This window comes from Nicotiana sylvestris, chromosome 3 (genome assembly GCF_000393655.2).
Source record: "Nicotiana sylvestris chromosome 3, ASM39365v2, whole genome shotgun sequence".
Lineage (NCBI taxonomy): Eukaryota > Viridiplantae > Streptophyta > Magnoliopsida > Solanales > Solanaceae > Nicotiana > Nicotiana sylvestris.
Window position 1 is genome coordinate 212,918,356 of NC_091059.1, and position 19,620 is coordinate 212,937,975.

At 34.3% G+C, this 19,620-nt stretch overlaps 1 protein-coding gene across 1 annotated transcript; it reads left to right on the forward strand.

The window, feature by feature from the left end:
* The first annotated feature begins 5,493 nt into the window (after nucleotides 1-5,493).
* On the forward strand, nucleotides 5,494-6,308 carry LOC104244337 (ethylene-responsive transcription factor ERF084). The gene has a single exon (XM_009799749.2). The coding sequence runs from the start codon at nucleotides 5,494-5,496 to the stop codon at nucleotides 6,271-6,273; it is 780 nt and encodes a 259-aa protein (XP_009798051.1). The 3' UTR covers nucleotides 6,274-6,308.
* Nucleotides 6,309-19,620: the final 13,312 nt, after the last annotated feature.

Below are 19,620 nucleotides of genomic sequence, written 5' to 3' on the forward strand. Positions count from 1 at the left end.
ATATGATGATACCTTCGTCAAAGCGAAAAATGCTGTTTCAATTTCGACTCCATAAAATAGCCGACCAGAAGATAGAGAACCAATTTTATAGTTTTCGCACATTTTGTTTTAGATGTTCAATATTTTCACCGTTAGATCCTACTCTAAGACGAGCTTAAGGGTAGAATAGTGGATGTATTTTGATTTGAAATATATTGAATGGATTATCTAAATTGGTAATGAATAAAATTATAACCACCAAAGGGTGTAATAGGATATTCGAAAATTCTTCTACAATCATAGATTCGTATTTAAACTTTGAAAAGGAAAATTCTTTTGGTAGGACACTATATTTTCTTAGTAGGATATTAGAATTAGTCATACCAATGCGTTCCAGGATGGTTAACAAAATATAATTAAGCTATAAAACCAAATTCCACTTGTATTGTCAGTTACAATACTTCTTTTGCACACTCTCTATATCCATACTCACAATAGAATACTTTGACATTAATACTTCTTAACCATTGTTTCCCTACAAGGATATTACCTTTTGTATTTAAAGGAATTGTTTAGTATAATGGCAGGATAGACAAGGATATTCTATGGGAGAATTCTATGGGATTAGCTAGTCCGTTTTTTATATGGGATAGTTAATTCTATCATTATAGTATTATTTTTTTTTTTGGAATTATCTAATAACTAAATATAAGATAAATACAATCCTAAATATTGTCTCTAAATACAATCCTAATTCATGATTTAAGAAAATGGTCTGTATGTTCTAAATTCTAATCATCAAATATTGAAAAATTTTACTATGTGCCTCACATAACTGACATTAAATGTGTGACGGAGATTTTATTTTAGGGATTTTTACCTATCTATACCATATATCAAGTCTTATTACCCTCAATGTTCATAATTTGTTATTTACCCGTGTATTCCACACTTTTACTACAAATTATATACCAATCCAAAAATAGATAGATTTTGCCATAAAAAATGCGCTAAAATGAAGGCACCAGATCTGCGTGTGATTCTGTCAACATTAAATTCGAATTGCTGTGTAATTCTCTCCTTCCTCAACGGAAAGAGATCTCTCTTCTCTCACTCAACTACAATTCTCAAAAAACGCAAGCTACTGAAGCTCTAGCAATCAAACGGAAAGGAGATTTCTGTTCTTCATCTTCATCTTCATCTGTTCTTCCATATATTTTCCACCATTGATAGCCATTAAAAAGCTTGAAAGCTTTGAATTCAAATTTGGGTTTTCAAAAATCATTATTTGTTTGGATTGGGTGTTGTTGTAAATAATTCGGAATATGTTTAGGAGTTTATATCTCAATTTTGAGGGGTTTTGGTGAAGATTAGACTTGGTTTTGACTGAATTTTAGATTGAAACTCGAAGAAGAAGAAGAAGAAGAAGAAGAAGAAGAAGAAGAAGAAGAAGAAGAAGAAGAATTGTAGATAAATTGTAGTTAAATTGTAGAATTGTAGATATATTGTAGATAAATTGTAGATAAATTGTAGATGAATTGTAGATTGGGAAGACTAAAACTTCTACAAATCTTCTACAATTATGTCGAAAATGCCAATTATGCTACAATTGAAATGAGAATTTGGATATTAAAATTCAATGTATCTATTTTGTAGATATCTTGTAGATAAATTGTAGATTATTTGTATTCTGATTGTAGATGCATTATTTTCTGTTTTCACAAATCCAAAACGACTAAAGCTTCTACAAAATCTTCTGCAAAAAACAGTCTACAATTTATCTACAATTTTTCTAATTTGACTACAATTTGACTACAAAATATCTACAAATTCTGAAAATATGTCTTCTTCTTCTTCTTCTTCTTCTTCTTCTTCTTCTTCTTCTTCTTCTTCTTCTTCTTCTTCTTCTTCTTCTTCTTCTTCTTTTTCTTCTTCTTCTTCGAGTTTCAATCGACAGTGTTAACCAGTAACCTTCAACCACTGCCCAAAAAAAAAAAAGAGGTCAAAGAATTTCGAACTCTCTGCCATTATTATTTCTAGTGGGAATTCAAGTGGTTCGATCAAAGAATTTAAAATTTTCTTGTGAATCTGAAAATATGATATTCTTCGACGGTGGTGGGCAGTTGGGGATGATCAACGAGAGGAAGCATAGGAGCATCGTGAGTTTTGTGTGTGTTGTGAACAGTTGAGATGAAAGGAAAGAGAAAGTGGGAAGATACAGTCCTATAATTATGCCTAATAAAAATGAACCCTTAATTATATCCCTAATTTGAATTATGGTATAGAAATGGTAATTTGGTATGCTTAAATGTAATAAACACAAACCTTAAACATTGAGGGTAATAAGTTTTGATATATGGTATAGATAGGTAAAAATCCCTTTATTTTATCTCACAACAAAATGGGACCAATTCTTACATATTTGAATCCACAAAACCTTAGGTCCACTTTATTGCGAGACAAAATAAAGCTTCTCATTACTAATGTCAATTGTGTAAGTAAAAATTGCACAATGCGCCTTATTTGGTCGCTCCCATTTAACCTATACCCATTTTTTTTTAAAAGTTTTCACCTGTACCCACTTTTTAAACAACTTTAGCCCCCTTTCTCTTCCTCCTTCTCCTCCTTCGTTTTCTTCTTTTTCTTCTTCTTCTTCTTCTTCTTCTTCTTCTTCTTCTTCTTCTTCTTCTTCTTCTTCTGTTATTGGTGCTCATTGAAACTTCAGTTCATGGGATGATTGCCATAAGTATGTTTATCAGATTATTTAAAAATAAATTATAAATAATTACGTAAGTTAGTAGACAATAATTTGTGAATATTTTCACGTACGGGAAGTTTAAGGTCACATTTAGTGATTCTTTTCATGATAATTCTGTTCTTTTCACATTTGTTGTTTCCAACTTTTATAATTTAGATATTGTTGGCAATATGATTATTTTATAATAGTTAGATTAAGACAAAACTAATGAATCTAGGATAAAAAAAACTTCAGCTTATTTAGTAGTGAAGTTTTTACAAATGAACTAAATAACTTCAGCATCTTCTGCTGAAGTTTTTGAAAAAGTTTTATGACAAAACTAATGAATCCAGGACAAAAAAACACTTCAGTTTATTTAGTGCTGAAGTTTTTACAAATAAACTAAATAACTTCAGCATCTTTTGCTGAAATTTTTGAAAAAGCTTAATGACAAAACTAATGAATCCAGGACAAAAAAACTTCAGCTTATTTAATGTTGAAGTTTTTACAAATGAACTAAATAACTTCAGCATCACAAATCTTTAGCTACTAGAATGCTTAAGTTCAGCAATTACAAATAAAAACTTCAGCAAATAGAGAACAAAACTTCAGCACTAGAATGCTTCAGCAATTACAAACAAAATTTTCAGCACACTTGGTTCAGCAATTTTTGCTACTTCAGGCCCGTCTACCAGAATGTTGAAGTTTGCATGATTGCTTTTGCTACTTTAGGCCCTTATGCTGAAGTTACGCGAAAAAGTGGGTACACTTGCAATTGTTTTTGCAAAACGAGTACAAGTGAAAACGTGACCTAAAAAGCGGATATAGATGCAAATTCTCCGTTGTGTATGTGTAGGGTTATGCATCAGTAATATCGGATCAGATTTAGCATATTTCAGATAGTAAATTCGGATTAAATTTATAAAATGTCATCCGAATTAAATTGGATCGGATCGAATTTTATAATTTGGATCGGATAAATATTTCGGATTTTCAAATTAGATTGTATGCCTTATTAAGGCTAATAACAATATAATCGGCTAATGCACTTTTTAAGGTTATTGTTATTCACCATTCTATTAAATTGAAAGGCAATAAATGTCTTTCATAGCAATAGACCAAACAAAAGTTTCATTGCAAATAAAATAAACTAAATTCCAAACAAATGTCTAATAAAGGAAAGACGTCGTTGTCCGTCGATAGGAAGGAGAGACTTAGAATGAGAGACACAAAAGTAAGACTTAAGGAAGCGGACAGAGCAGTCTGAAGAGAGATTAGAGAGAGAAAGACTTCGATATAAACTAAAAAAAAAAAAAAAAAAAGAGTCTAAAGAGAGGCGGATGAAATTGAATGAGAAGACTTAATCCTAAAATGTAAGTCTAATATTTATACATATCCATATAATTCGAATTTCGGGTCGGAATGGATTAAAATTTTACCAATTCGAATTCAATCCGAACTTTTGAAAAATTACCTAACACATATCTGATCCGAATATCAGAAATCCGAATAGATTGAATCGGTGTGTGGATTATAGATATCCGATCCAAATGCACAACCCTAATTGCGTGAGACACACAAAATAAAAAGTTTCTCAAATATTCAACAAAAATCGCCAAGATGATAAATGAAAGACTTGCTCTGCAGCAAGCGCATCAGCACAGTACTGCAGCATGCAGAAGAGACTAGATGTATAGCCATCGATCAAGTTAATAAAGGTCCCTTTTACTGCACTCCAAAAGATTACACTGTTATTTGAACACGCCCAAAATAATTTTCCCCTCCCAGAACTTTTATAATGTAGTACCCACTCCTGCTTATATTTGATTGATCGATGTGATCACATTATTTGCCCATGCACGTAACTTACTGATGATCATCAAATCTTCTTAAGTTCTTCTTACACCTGATTAACCAAACACTTGGTTTATGTTATTCTCTTCTTCAGATTTCATCTTTCTATATGATGGTTCATTTACAGCCACCGCACGGTTAGACAAACGCACCTGTGATACACCCAAATCTTCCTTTGGTTAAAGGGAGCAATCATGGCCATGCAGTCAAACAATCTTTTCTATTGACGCCACTGTGACGCATTAAGTTAACCCGGGGGCGAGGGGGCAAAAGTAATCCTACGGCTCTTAATAACGCTTCCCTTATTTTCTTGAGATCATTAATTCCATAAATTAACTCCCACCCAGTTTTGTATTCTCAGTATCTGATTACAGTATTTCGTATCAGTCACTTTCCACACAAAGACATTTATCTCCCTGCATGAGACTTACCTAACTTCCTTTCTCATTTTATGTTTAACAGTTTTTCCTTTTTAAACTGTCAAAAAATACAAATTTTTTCATTTAGAAAATTTTAAATAATAAAATTATAAAAATCTAAGACTTATTTTAAGTTATATATTTAATACAATAACAAAAAAAATCCAGTGTAATTTTAGAAATGTGTCTGGAGAGTATAAAAAAATTTATCCAGTTAACCAATATTGCTAGTCACCTTAGGGCTTCTATGGGTAATTTTGTCCTTAAACAAGAGTATATCCCTCCCTAGCAAGTAAGGACAGAGTTAAAACAGTGATATTTAATAAACACGACGGATTGTGGTCTTATCGAATTTGACAACCATGTCTATAAAATCCTAGACCCCTCTAATAAATTACTATTTCCAAATAAAAAACCAATTTCCGTTGAGTTTATAAATTGTTGAACTTTATCACAATTCAAGGAAGATCACTTTGTCTTTGTTCTATCTTTAGCACAAAGACAATGTATACCCATTCTCAAAAGCTTCCAAAAACTGACCCTTTTTTCCTCTCTAAACAACAATCCCTTTACCCAAATGAACCAATTGATCATCTCTGCATTGACTCCACTAATTATCTTGACCCACTTCACTCTTTTTCTGAATTTCCAACTCCAGAACATGATCAGAAATCCCCTGTTCTTGAAGGAATTGCAGCTGTAGTTGGAGAACATGTTCTTTTTGGCAGCTGTAATAATAAAAACAAGAGAAGTGTTGATCAAAATTCTGAGAGTACTATTGCAGTTTCGATTCTGAAGCGCACGTGCCATGCACCTGACAAATACAGAGGCGGCGAGGGGAAAGAAGAAAAGAGAAATGTTCCAGTGGAGAGGAGCTACAGAGGAGTGAGGAAGAGGCCGTGGGGGAGGTGGTCAGCGGAGATACGTGACCGTATAGGGCGGTGCCGTCACTGGCTTGGAACTTTCGACACGCCGGAGGAGGCTGCGCGTGCATATGACGCGGCTGCTAGATGGCTGAGAGGGTCAAAGGCGCGAACCAACTTCCAAATTCCTCCAGTTGTGCCTTTGCCTTTGCATTCATCACCAACATCAACTTCATCCTCTTCGAATACCTCTGCTGAAGAGAAAAAGAACAAGAAAAATATACCTTGTGCTAAACGAAATACACCTAATAATAACAGGAAATGCTCAGTGGTAACTTCAGCTGCCCATCTTTTCAGCTCCAGCAGTACACCTGCTGTGGAGCTTGATCTCAAGCTGGGAATTGGGAAGAAGAGTAGCTAGCTAGTTTTTAACGCCGAAAATAGGTGGTACTAGCTATATCTAGTGTAGTGTTTTATGTGTAAATCAAATGCAACTGTGGTTCAGCCTGTTTCATTTTGATGTAGTGATCATCGCTAGTTGACTAATCAACGGCTTGGTATGAGATGAAGTTTAATTTTCTGATGTTGATTAGAAGTTTAGAAAGGATACAGAAAAGGTTATGCGCCATGCGTGTTAAATGTAGTTAACTAATCTTTTTGAGAATCTCTATATTATATTGTATTCTAGCTTGTTGAATGAGTTGTTTCGTTTTTATCGATTACATTAAGCATTAATTTCTGATATGTCTGTTCATATGTGTCGTCGCTAATGGCCGTTCTTCGGTCTTTCTAATCATCAATGTGTATGGATATCAAGTTTCATTATTTCTCATGGTTGGTTGTGGAATTAAATCTTCCAAGAAAACTTGTTTTGTGTGGCTATGCCTAGGGTTTGAGGTAATTTTTTCTACTATACTATTTATGATTTTTAATTACTCTTCTTTTTCTTTCTTATTTTAATTTAAGCTTCTAATCGTATACATGCTGCTGCCTGCTTGAATGAAGAAGCTGAATATATATTGAAGGAAGCTTAGTGTTTCATGCATGTAATGCGCGCACCATGAGCTAAAAGGGAAGGGCACTGAAGTAGTACTAGTACTTTAGATACCAAAGCAAATAGTAGCAGATGAAGAAGATCTGGAGAATGGACTGACAATTGCTGTGATAATAATGACGTGATAACATGCCTAAAAAGACGCCCACGAAAGACGGGGTTTCTGTTGACTGTAAGTTGAAGCTGAGCAGAGAGGATTGTTACTTGTATGAGCTGCGAAGATCTTTGGTTTTTATTCTATAAATCAATTTGCTTTTTAGTATTTGTGCATATATATACTCAGTCACATGAGGAAGTGGAGAAATGCCCATGACCCGTACCCGGTGGAGGACCCGGTTTGCCCGGTGGGAGAGGGGAAGTTTCTGTCCTTTAGTGTGCAGGACCTGCTGGTTGATCCGATGGTTAGATACTCTCACTTTCAGATAGTGACAACAGACTCATATGGGGCAATATATGGAAGTACAAAATGGTGGGAATGACTAGAGACTACTGAACAGTGAAGTACGCTGTAGAACTGTAAGTCCAGTGTGTCCTTCCACCTTTTCGTTTTGTTTCAAACTTAGTACTACAGTATTTCTTTTTTGCCACATTACATCAAACTAATACATGCAGGTTAGATATTTTACATACATAAATGACATGTAGTTTTACTTTACTTTTAATTGTTAAGATTGACTTGCTTGATTTGATATATTAGCATCCAATGCGAATAAATATGGTTCTGGAATTTCTCTCTTTTTTTTTATTTTATTATTTTTATAATCGTAACCTTCAGGGGCGTATTTGTAGCCTAGATTATGGGTATGTGAAATTATGGTCGCTTCGCCAAATTAGGTACTTAATGTATGTATTTTCTAGAATTTCTCTAATAATATATGGCCGCATGTTCCAAATGATGATGTCCATCTCATTGAAGAAGTATTAGGCATGTGCCTAATAAGAGTTTTCTTTGGTTTGGTAGCCAACCTTGTTGACTTGGTTTGGTTGGTAGCCAACCTTGTTGAATTTCTTTGGTTTGGTAGCCAACTTTGTTGAATTGTGAAAAATGTGTGTAAATTGTCAAATATTGTAGGCTTTAGAGGGTGAAGCTTTGGCTATAAAAGGAGAGCTTCAACTCTCATTTCTTCACACCAACAAAGAGAGAAAGAAAGAGTGAGGTTTCACAGACAAGGTATAAGAAAATAGTCTGTGAGGAAAATAGAGAGTGAGCGATATTGTAGTGAGGTGGGAATATCAAAAGAGGGTTATTTCTTTTGAGTGTTGTAGTGGTCTTTGGAGTATTTACCTCCGACCTACAAAGTGTAAAATTCCTTACTATAGTGATATCAGTTGCTCCTCTCGGGGTCGTGGTTTTTTTCCCTTATTCAGAAGGGTTTTCCACGTAAAAATCTTGGTGTCATTGTTACTCTTTTATTCTTGTTAATTACCGTATCTCGGTGCTACATTATTATTCCGCTTTATTACCGTGAATATTATTTTGGTAAGGGGTTTATTCCCAACAACTGGTATCAGAGCACAGGTTCTGCTCGTTCACTGAAATACTATTCACTGTCGGTAGTACTATACTTGGTGAAAAATAAAAATGTCCGGAGTAAAGTACGAGGTAGCAAAATTCAATGGAGATAACGGTTTCTCAACATGGCAAAGAAGGATGAGAGATCTGCTCATCCAACAAGGATTACACAAGGTTCTAGATGTTGATTCCAAAAAGCCTGATACCATGAAAGCTGAGGATTGGGCTGACTTGGATGAAAGAGCTGCTAGTGCAATCAGGTTGCACTTATCAGATGATGTGGTAAATAACATCATTGATGAAGACACTGCACGTGGAATTTGGACAAGGTTGGAAAGCCTATACATGTCCAAAACGCTGACAAATAAATTGTACCTGAAGAAGCAGTTATACGCCCTACACATGAGTGAAGGTACGAATTTTTTGTCACATTTAAATGTGTTTAACGGACTAATCACACAGCTTGCCAACCTCGGAGTGAAAATCGAGGAAGAAGATAAAGCCATCTTGCTATTGAACTCGTTGCCATCTTCGTACGATAATTTGGCAACAACCATCCTGCACGGTAAGACTACTATTGAGTTGAAAGATGTCACATCGGCTCTTCTACTCAATGAGAAGATGAGAAAGAAGCCTGAAAATCAAGGACAGGCTCTCATCACAGAAGGTAGAGGCAGGAGTTATCAAAGGAGTTCGAACAACTATGGTAGATCCGGAGCTCGTGGGAAGTCAAAGAACCGATCCAAATCAAGAGTCAGAAATTGCTACAACTGTAATCAACCAGGTCACTTCAAAAGAGATTGCCCAAATCCAAGGAAGGGCAAAGGTGAAACCAGTGGCCAGAAGAATGACGACAACACAGCCGCCATGGTGCAAAATAATGATAATGTTGTCCTCTTTATAAATGAGGAAGAGGAATGCATGCACCTGTCAGGTCCAGAGTCGGAATGGGTGGTTGACACAGCGGCATCTCACCATGCCACACCGGTAAGAGATCTTTTTTGCAGATATGTAGCAGGTGATTTCGGCACAGTGAAAATGGGTAACACAAGTTACTCAAAGATTGCGGGGATTGGTGACATTTGTATCAAGACAAATGTCGGATGCACATTGGTTCTAAAGGATGTGCGGCATGTACCTGATTTGCGGATGAACTTGATCTCGGGAATTGCTTTAGACCGAGATGGATACGAGAGTTATTTTGCAAATCAAAAGTGGAGACTCACTAAGGGATCATTGGTGATTGCAAAGGGAGTTGCTCGTGGCACGTTGTACAGGACAAATGCAGAAATATGCCAAGGTGAATTGAACGCGGCACAAGATGAGATTTCTGTAGATTTGTGGCACAAAAGAATGGGTCATATGAGCGAGAAGGGATTGCAGATTCTTGCCAAGAAATCACTCATTTCTTATGCCAAAGGTACAACTGTAAAACCTTGTGACTACTGTTTATTTGGTAAGCAGCATAGAGTCTCATTTCAGACATCGTCTGAAAGAAAATTGAATATACTTGATTTAGTATATTCTGATGTTTGCGGCCCAATGGAAATTGAATCAATGGGCGGTAACAAATATTTTGTTACTTTTATTGATGATGCTTCACGAAAATTATGGGTTTATATTTTGAAAACCAAAGATCAGGTGTTTCAAGTTTTCCAGAAGTTTCATGCTCTAGTAGAAAGGGAGACGGGTCGAAAGCTAAAGCGTCTCCGAAGTGACAATGGAGGTGAGTACACTTCAAGGGAATTTGAAGAGTATTGTTCAAGTCATGGGATCAGACATGAAAAGACAGTTCCTGGAACCCCACAGCACAATGGCGTAGCCGAGAGGATGAACCGCACCATTGTGGAGAAGGTGAGAAGCATGCTCAGAATGGCTAAACTGCCTAAGTCATTCTGGGGTGAAGCAGTTCAGACAGCCTGTTACCTGATCAATAGGAGTCCATCAGTTCCGTTGGCGTTTGAAATCCCAGAGAGAGTCTGGACCAACAAGGAGGTGTCCTACTCGCATCTGAAGGTGTTCGGTTGCAGAGCTTTTGCACATGTACCAAAAGAGCAGAGAACAAAGCTGGATGATAAATCTATTCCCTGCATATTTATCGGATATGGAGATGAAGAGTTCGGGTACAGACTGTGGGATCCTGTAAAGAAGAAGGTCATCAGAAGTAGAGATGTAGTCTTCCGAGAAAGTGAAGTTAGAACTGCTGCTGATATGTCAGAAAAGGCGAAGAATGGTATAATTCCTAACTTTGTTACTATTCCTTCTACTTCTAACAATCCCACAAGTGCAGAAAGTACGACCGACGAGGTTGCCGAGCAGGGGGAGCAACCTGGTGAGGTTATTGAGCAGGGGGAGCAACTTGATGAAGGTGTCGAGGAAGTGGAGCACCCCACTCAGGGAGAAGAACAACATCAACCTCTGAGGAGATCAGAGAGGCCAAGGGTAGAGTCACGCAGGTACCCTTCCACAGAGTATGTCCTCATCAGTGATGAGGGGGAGCCAGAAAGTCTTAAGGAGGTGTTGTCCCATCCAGAAAAGAACCAGTGGATGAAAGCTATGCAAGAAGAGATGGAATCTCTCCAGAAAAATGGCACATACAAGCTGGTTGAACTTCCAAAGGGTAAAAGACCACTCAAATGCAAATGGGTCTTTAAACTCAAGAAAGATGGAGATGGCAAGCTGGTCAGATACAAAGCTCGATTGGTGGTTAAAGGCTTCGAACAGAAGAAAGGTATTGATTTTGACGAAATTTTCTCCCCCGTTGTTAAAATGACTTCTATTCGAACAATTTTGAGCTTAGCAGCTAGCCTAGATCTTGAAGTGGAGCAGTTGGATGTGAAAACTGCATTTCTTCATGGAGATTTGGAAGAGGAGATTTATATGGAGCAACCAGAAGGATTTGAAGTAGCTGGAAAGAAACACATGGTGTGCAAATTGAATAAGAGTCTTTATGGATTGAAGCAGGCACCAAGGCAGTGGTACATGAAGTTTGATTCATTCATGAAAAGTCAAACATACCTAAAGACCTATTCTGATCCATGTGTATACTTCAAAAGATTTTCTGAGAATAACTTTATTATATTGTTGTTGTATGTGGATGACATGCTAATTGTAGGAAAAGACAAGGGGTTGATAGCAAAGTTGAAAGGAGATCTGTCCAAGTCATTTGATATGAAGGACTTGGGCCCAGCACAACAAATTCTAGGGATGAAGATAGTTCGAGAGAGAACAAGTAGAAAGTTGTGGCTATCTCAGGAGAAGTACATTGAACGTGTACTAGAACGCTTCAACATGAAGAATGCTAAGCCAGTCAGCACACCTCTTGCTGGTCATCTAAAGTTGAGTAAAAAGATGTGTCCTACAACAGTGGAAGAGAAAGGGAACATGGCTAAAGTTCCTTATTCTTCAGCAGTCGGAAGCTTGATGTATGCAATGGTATGTACTAGACCTGATATTGCTCACGCAGTTGGTGTTGTCAGCAGGTTTCTTGAAAATCCTGGAAAGGAACATTGGGAAGCAGTCAAGTGGATACTCAGGTACCTGAGAGGTACCACGGGAGATTGTTTGTGCTTTGGAGGATCTGATCCAATCTTGAAGGGCTATACAGATGCTGATATGGCAGGTGACATTGACAACAGAAAATCCAGTACTGGATATTTGTTTACATTTTCAGGGGGAGCTATATCATGGCAGTCTAAGTTGCAAAAGTGCGTTGCACTTTCAACAACTGAAGCAGAGTACATTGCTGCTACAGAAACTGGCAAGGAGATGATATGGCTCAAGCGATTCCTTCAAGAGCTTGGATTGCATCAGAAGGAGTATGTCGTCTATTGTGACAGTCAAAGTGCAATAGACCTTAGCAAGAACTCTATGTACCATGCAAGGACCAAACACATTGATGTGAGATATCATTGGATTCGAGAAATGGTAGATGATGAATCTCTAAAAGTCTTGAAGATTTCTACAAATGAGAATCCCGCAGATATGCTGACCAAGGTGGTACCAAGGAACAAGTTCGAGCTATGCAAAGAACTTGTCGGCATGCATTCAAACTAGAAGACAGTGCTACCTCCTCTGGATGAATGAGACTGGAGGGGGAGATTGATGATGTCCATCTCATTGAAGAAGTATTAGGCATGTGCCTAATAAGAGTTTTCTTTGGTTTGGTAGCCAACCTTGTTGACTTGGTTTGGTTGGTAGCCAACCTTGTTGAATTTCTTTGGTTTGGTAGCCAACTTTGTTGAATTGTGAAAAATGTGTGTAAATTGTCAAATATTGTAGGCTTTAGAGGGTGAAGCTTTGGCTATAAAAGGAGAGCTTCAACTCTCATTTCTTCACACCAACAAAGAGAGAAAGAAAGAGTGAGGTTTCACAGACAAGGTATAAGAAAATAGTCTGTGAGGAAAATAGAGAGTGAGCGATATTGTAGTGAGGTGGGAATATCAAAAGAAGGTTATTTCTTTTGAGTGTTGTAGTGGTCTTTGGAGTATTTACCTCCGATCTACAAAGTGTAAAATTCCTTACTATAGTGATATCAGTTGCTCCTCTCGGGGTCGTGGTTTTTTTCCCTTATTCAGAAGGGTTTTCCACGTAAAAATCTTGGTGTCATTGTTACTCTTTTATTCTTGTTAATTACCGTATCTCGGTGCTACATTATTATTCCGCTTTATTACCGTGAATATTATTTTGGTAAGGGGTTTATTCCCAACACCAAATAGGCTGAATGATGCACTTGATTGGATATTGAGTTGTTTACCAAAAAAAATAGTAAATTGGTTTTCAATTAGTAACACTTTTTTTTTCTCCTTTCTTTCTTTAGTAGTGCACTCATATTCTAACATTTTTAGATCCAACTCTGCCTACCTTCTAGACTGTAGGTAGAATGGTGCACTCATATAGAGCTCTCTTAGGTTGGAAAGCTTTTGCTCCAATATTAGTAAATACATGGGTACATTTTACTTAGTTGAACTTTTTATACAGTTTAAAGTTCTTACAATCTCGAGTCGCTTAAACAACCAATAACTATCACACTTAGGGGTGGCAACAAAGGCGGATCGAAAATGAGTAATGAAAACGGATAAATTATTTAACCCGACTCATATTTAATACGGATAAAAATGAGTTAACCGGCGGATATACGGGTAACCATATTATCTATGGCTTCATGAATATGATCATTTTTTGGAAAATTTCTAATCCTCCAAACTTGAGGAACCCCCAATTTTAGGTTTTACAAATGTAAAAGTTAAACTCATTAGTTATTCATTTTTTAAATGGATAATATAGTTCTTATCCGTATTTGACCCGTTTTTAAATAGTTCATTATCGAATCCATTTTTAGTGGATAATATTGGTGGTTAATTATTTTCGTCCAACCATTTTGCCACCCATAATCACACTTCTGGATCGCTCTTTTAGCCCAAAATGATAGATGATATGAATGTGTGAGATTAAAGAAAATAGGAGTTAAATTTTATGATTTATTACAACTGTTATCTCGTGTATATATTTAACACACACAAGATCAATGTTTAAAAGGTGAGGGCGTGAAGAGGGGCGTTTTACTTAATAAGGGGCGAGGTAAAAACCTCAATACATGGGCGTGAGACCCATGGATTTTTAATTTTTTAAAATATATGAATTAATAATATAGCATTATAACACAATAAAAATATAAAAGATACATTAAAAGTTTAAGAAAACTAAAAAGAATTAAGGAAACTCATATAAAATAAAATATTTAACATGTTTTACAAGTATAAATAATACAATATTGTTATAGTTACTATGAAATATCAATTAACTACAACCTCTTAACTTCAAACAATTAAAAATTATAATTTTTTAAAAAATATTATCAAACTGCATATTTTACATCTTTAAAAGTAAATACTCAATAAATTTTATCAATGATGAAATTTAAAATATTAATCCTTCATGAGTTAATATAAAATTATTTTTAAATAGTAAAATAAGAAAAGTATGATAATTTGAGAGACATAGAACTAAGACATGGAGATCTATCAAATAAAGCTATAAATTTTGGTTATCTATTTAAGAAGAAATATTCAATATTCACTCTCACGATATTCTCAATTAGTAAATATGGAATACTATGGTTCGTTATTTGAGTTATTCCCATATATTCCTATAGATAAAAAGAACTTTAATCATTCATTTGTTAAAGAATTTTAAAAGGTGAGGGCATGAAGCATAGCGTTTTACTTAATAAGGAGCGAGGCAAAAGCATCAATACATTGGCATAAGGCCCACGGATTTTAAATTTTTTAAATTATATGAATTAATAATATAGCATTATAACACAATAAAAATATAAAAAATACACTAAAAGTTTAAGAAAACTAAAAAAAATTAAGGAAATTCATATAAAATAAAATATTTAACATGTTTTACAAGTATAAATAATACAATATTGCTATAGTTACTATGAAATATAAATTAACTACAACCTATTAACTTCAAACAATTAAAAATTATAATTTCTTAAAAATATTATCAAACTGCATATTTTACCTCTTTAAAGGTAAATACTCAATAAATTTTATCAGTGCTGCAATTTAAAATATTACTCCTTCATAAGTAAATATAAAATTATTTTTAAATAGTAAAATAGAAATGTATGATAATTTGAGAGACATAAAACTAAGAAATGAAGATCTATCAAGTGAAGATATAAATTTTAGTTATCTATTTTTAGAAGAAATATTCAATATTAAACCTCACAATGTTCTCAATTAGTAAATATGCAATACTAATTACTATGGTTCGTTACGTGAGTTATTCACAATTTTTATATTCCTATAGATAAAAAGAACTTTAATCATTCGTTTGTTAAAGAATTTTGATAACGTTAGACGTGTTTAGGGTGCACAATTGGGTGCTTGGGGGCATAAGCCTCACAGAACTAAGCCCCACACATGAGTCTCAAGGCGTTTTGGTAGTGCCCCACCCCGAGGCAAGTTCCAGAAATTAACTCGCCCCATGAGATATTGAAAAAAAAATAACACATGAAATCGATAACTAAAATATGAGATCTTTATAAAATTATTTTCTTCAATAAAAATTATAATTTGTGATGAGAAATCATTTCCTTCTAAGTTGAACTCGCCCCTTGAAAATTTAATGTATTAATAAACGCATTTTTGGATTCGCTAATATGATGAAATGACTCGATTGTTTTCTGCTTATCTTATGTAATCCTTATAGGTAAACAGTGATATATACAGAGAAGAGGCAGCAGAATCCCAGCATGATATCCCGGATGATCATCATAATCTACTGATTGAGGGACTTGTGATCAATGGCAGACTTGACTGATATATATCGAATATCGATCTCTTCTTTTGATTACCTTGTTCATCTTAATATTTCAAAAGCTCGAAATTAAAAACTGCATTGGAAAACATAATGCTAAAACGAACAAATGAGAGGTTCGAAAACAAAACATTGAAGACACTTATTGGAGTGTTTCTGCTTTGGGAAACAGTGAATTTTAATGCGTGTCTGTTGCGGCCAAATGTACACACAAATATACGTGATCAATAAGTAATAAAGTGATAAATAAAATATCGTTCTCGAGAAAACTTATGATTAACTGTCAACCTAAAACAATTAATTTATTTAAGTGATTTTCTAAAGTAAGACTATTCAACTAAAGCTAATCTAGAGCAGTAAACTCGGAAACTAAAGGAAACAAGTCGGCAAGCTTAGAGATGAATTAATGAGAGAAAATATTCCAGAGTTGTGGGTGAGCTAACAATCCCATTGAGCGTTATACTCGAATTGTCTAATTAATTTATCTGGTTTATTGATTGACATTGTTAATGTTACTCGTAGCAGTCGACTGAAGTATTACTCGTCTATTCAAGCTACCTAACTCCAATATTTCTATGGAATTAGGAATAACAATAATGCTTTAATAATTCATGTATCGCAATCAAGCAAGGCGATTAGGTATAGTAATCAAGCAAGGCGACAAGGTATAATCCTATCCTAATCGCGAATCCGTTTCCCGTAGTTCAAGTTCAAGATCTTGCTATACTCAATCTTATATGCAATCTAGAATTCTCATCTTCGAGTTCAATCCTAGATTCGTAGATAATGTTCAATTGGTGATCAAACAATCAAATAATTAAACACATGATTGAATAAACAAACCAATTTGCATATCTAGGCCTAACATTAAAAAGTTAATTTTTTAGAAAAAAAGAATTTTAACATGCTCCAAAAAATATTTGAAATATGCATTATGCAGCATGCTAATGAAATATTTTATATATAGATTAAGGAACATGTGGTTTAAAGTGTTCTTATCTATGTGTAATTAATATACACTTGAAACTTCAAAACTGATCGAAATCGGACTCTAGTTCTTGTTCAAATGAGAGAAGAATCCGTTCATTAGAAATTATAACCTCTATTATTAATTGACTTCGACATCCAATATATTAGATAGTCCCAAATACGATAATTTTATCAAGCAACATGGATTTATTTTTTGGTACAAATATATGTTTTGAAGGGCAAAAAGGTGATCAATTTTCTGAGAATATATTTTATTCCATCAACATTTAGGTTTCTAACAGTACTTTTATAATGAAATAGATATAGAAATTGAAGTAAATAGTTGTAAAATATATACGTTCTCCATTGGAAAAATATAGGAAAAAATAAGTACCATTAATAAGTCTTATAATTTAACTTATCAGCTTTATGAACCGATAAATCATTTAAAATTTGCTAATAAGTTAAAAATCAATCTACATCATATGTTGGAGTAAATTACGCAAGACACTTTAGTTTTTAAAAGAAAATTATGAATATGCTTTTCTAATTCAAGTAGGATCAACTTTATAGGGTCGATGTATGTGTAGTTTAAATCGAAAAAGAATTTCACCATGGAGTAATTTAATTACAGTTAGATCCTTACATTATACAAATATTAAAGGGCATAAAAGTCGATCAATATTTTAGGAATATTTTAGTCGTTCAATATTTAACATAAATTATTTGTGCTTTTATAATAATAAACAAGGTTAATATCTAGAATTCTTGTTATGTCCTTGTATTGTGAATTATTATGCTTAATATTACATATAAGGTTATTTTTGTAAACCAACATTGTATTCATGTTTTTATAATAATATAGATATATTATACATTATTAGTGTATAATTTTTAGGAATTTTTACCTCCCATAGCAAAGGTTAACATCTTATTTATTTTAAATAAATACCATTTTAAAAAATTATATTCTATAGATACCTTTTATTGTTTATAGTTAAATATCTAATTTTGGTTACCTCCTACCCCTAAGCCACTAAATACGCTATTCAGTTACACTATTTTCTTTCGCTCTCTACTTTGATACATGTCATTCTCTTCTCCCATTCTCTTGAAAACACGATGCTCAATCTCAAAATTCCTCTTACCCACATCACCTACCATTAGTCAAAAAACCCCCACGCTCTCTCTACTCTCTCCTCTCTCTCTCTCTCTAGGGCGACATGTTGTAGTATAGGCTGCCATGGATGCGCAACCCTCTCCATCAAGTTAACATCAAAAGGTTAAGGTTGAATCTCAAGAGTCTTTGTTTGGATCTCGTTTCCGAATCTGCCGCCTATGTTGTTCGCAAAGAAATCACTATTGTCTATTGCCTCAGCAGCAGGTAAGTCCATTGCTATTGATAAGGCCATGCAAGAAAGGTCTAGACCTAGCACGACTAGGGTTAAGGTTGAACTTGATCTTTAAGGAAAGCTGCCGCAATATACGAGGATTCAATTTGTTGATGATAAAGCTGGGAAGGTTATCGAGCATGTCCAGAAATTCAATTTGGGGCTGAGCAACTTGATTTTCTGTTAATATCTTTTAATGTATTTTCAATGTATTACGCTATATTTTCATGTATTTCATTGTATTCATTGTCTATTTTTTTCATTGTAATTCAATGTATCTCGTTGTATTCCATGTATTTCATTGTATCTCAATGTATGTATTTTATATATTTTATTGTATTCACTGTCTCGCTAGATAGCATGAATGTATTTTATATATATTTTTTTAATTAATATATTCAAATGTATTATATAATTTCTCTGAAGATTGCTATTTTTTTGGGTATTTTTCGGTTGAGAATCTTTTTTATAACTGGAAATACAAAATTTATGTGTTGTAATTGAGTTTGTTGAGTTATATGTTAATTGATTCACTTTCCGTTTAAAAACAGTATAATCCCCTGTTTCACACTGTGAATACAGTTGAATACAATAATATGTCCAGTTGTAATCCCATATTTCACGCCATGAATACAGTAGAATACACTCGAATACAAAAATCTGTCTAGCTGTAATCCCATATTTCACGCCTAGAAATGCTACTGTTTAAATACATAAAATACATCTTATAACAACAGAAAATGTATTTACAATCCGTAATATAGCAAATGATATCTATAGATAGCTAATTACTACTAAAAGATAGTGCTTTATGAAAATTTCTCTTTTAGGAATTTTTACCTCATATAGCAAAGGTTAACACCTTATTTAACTGAAATTTCTCTGAAGATTACTATATTTTTGGGGTATTTTTCGGTTGAGAATCTTTTTTATAACTGGAAATACAAAATTTGTGTGTTGTAATTGAGTTTGTTGAGTTATATTAGGAGTTGATTATGTTAATTGATTCACTTTCCGTTTAAAAACAATGTAATCCCCTATTTTACGCCGTGAATACACTCGAATATAATAATCTGTCCAGCTGTAATCTCATGTTTCATGCCATGAATACAGTCGAATACACTCGAATACAAAAATCTGTCTAGTTGTAATCCCCTGTTTCACGCCTAGAAATGCTACTGTATTCATGAATATAGTATCTCAAATACATCTTATAATAACAGAAAATGTATCTACAATCCAAAATATAGCAAATGATATTTATAGATAGCTAATTACTACTAAAAGATAGTGCTTTATGAAAATTTCTCTATTTTTTATATATTTGACAAGCGACATAATTATTTTAGGCCTACTGGCCCAATGTATTGAAAGCCCAATTAGATGTATACTTGAGTCTATGTGAGGTGTGAAGCCAGACTACTAAAGTCCAAAACACTAGAATCTGAATTATTCTCTAGTAAAGGGCCTAGTAAATTAACTCGTTTAGCTTTAATAAGCCCACGG

Coding starts and splice junctions, on each gene's coding strand:
- LOC104244337 (XM_009799749.2), top strand. CDS start 5,494: ATGTATACCCATTCTCAAAAGCTTCCAAAAACTGACCCTTTTTTCCTC.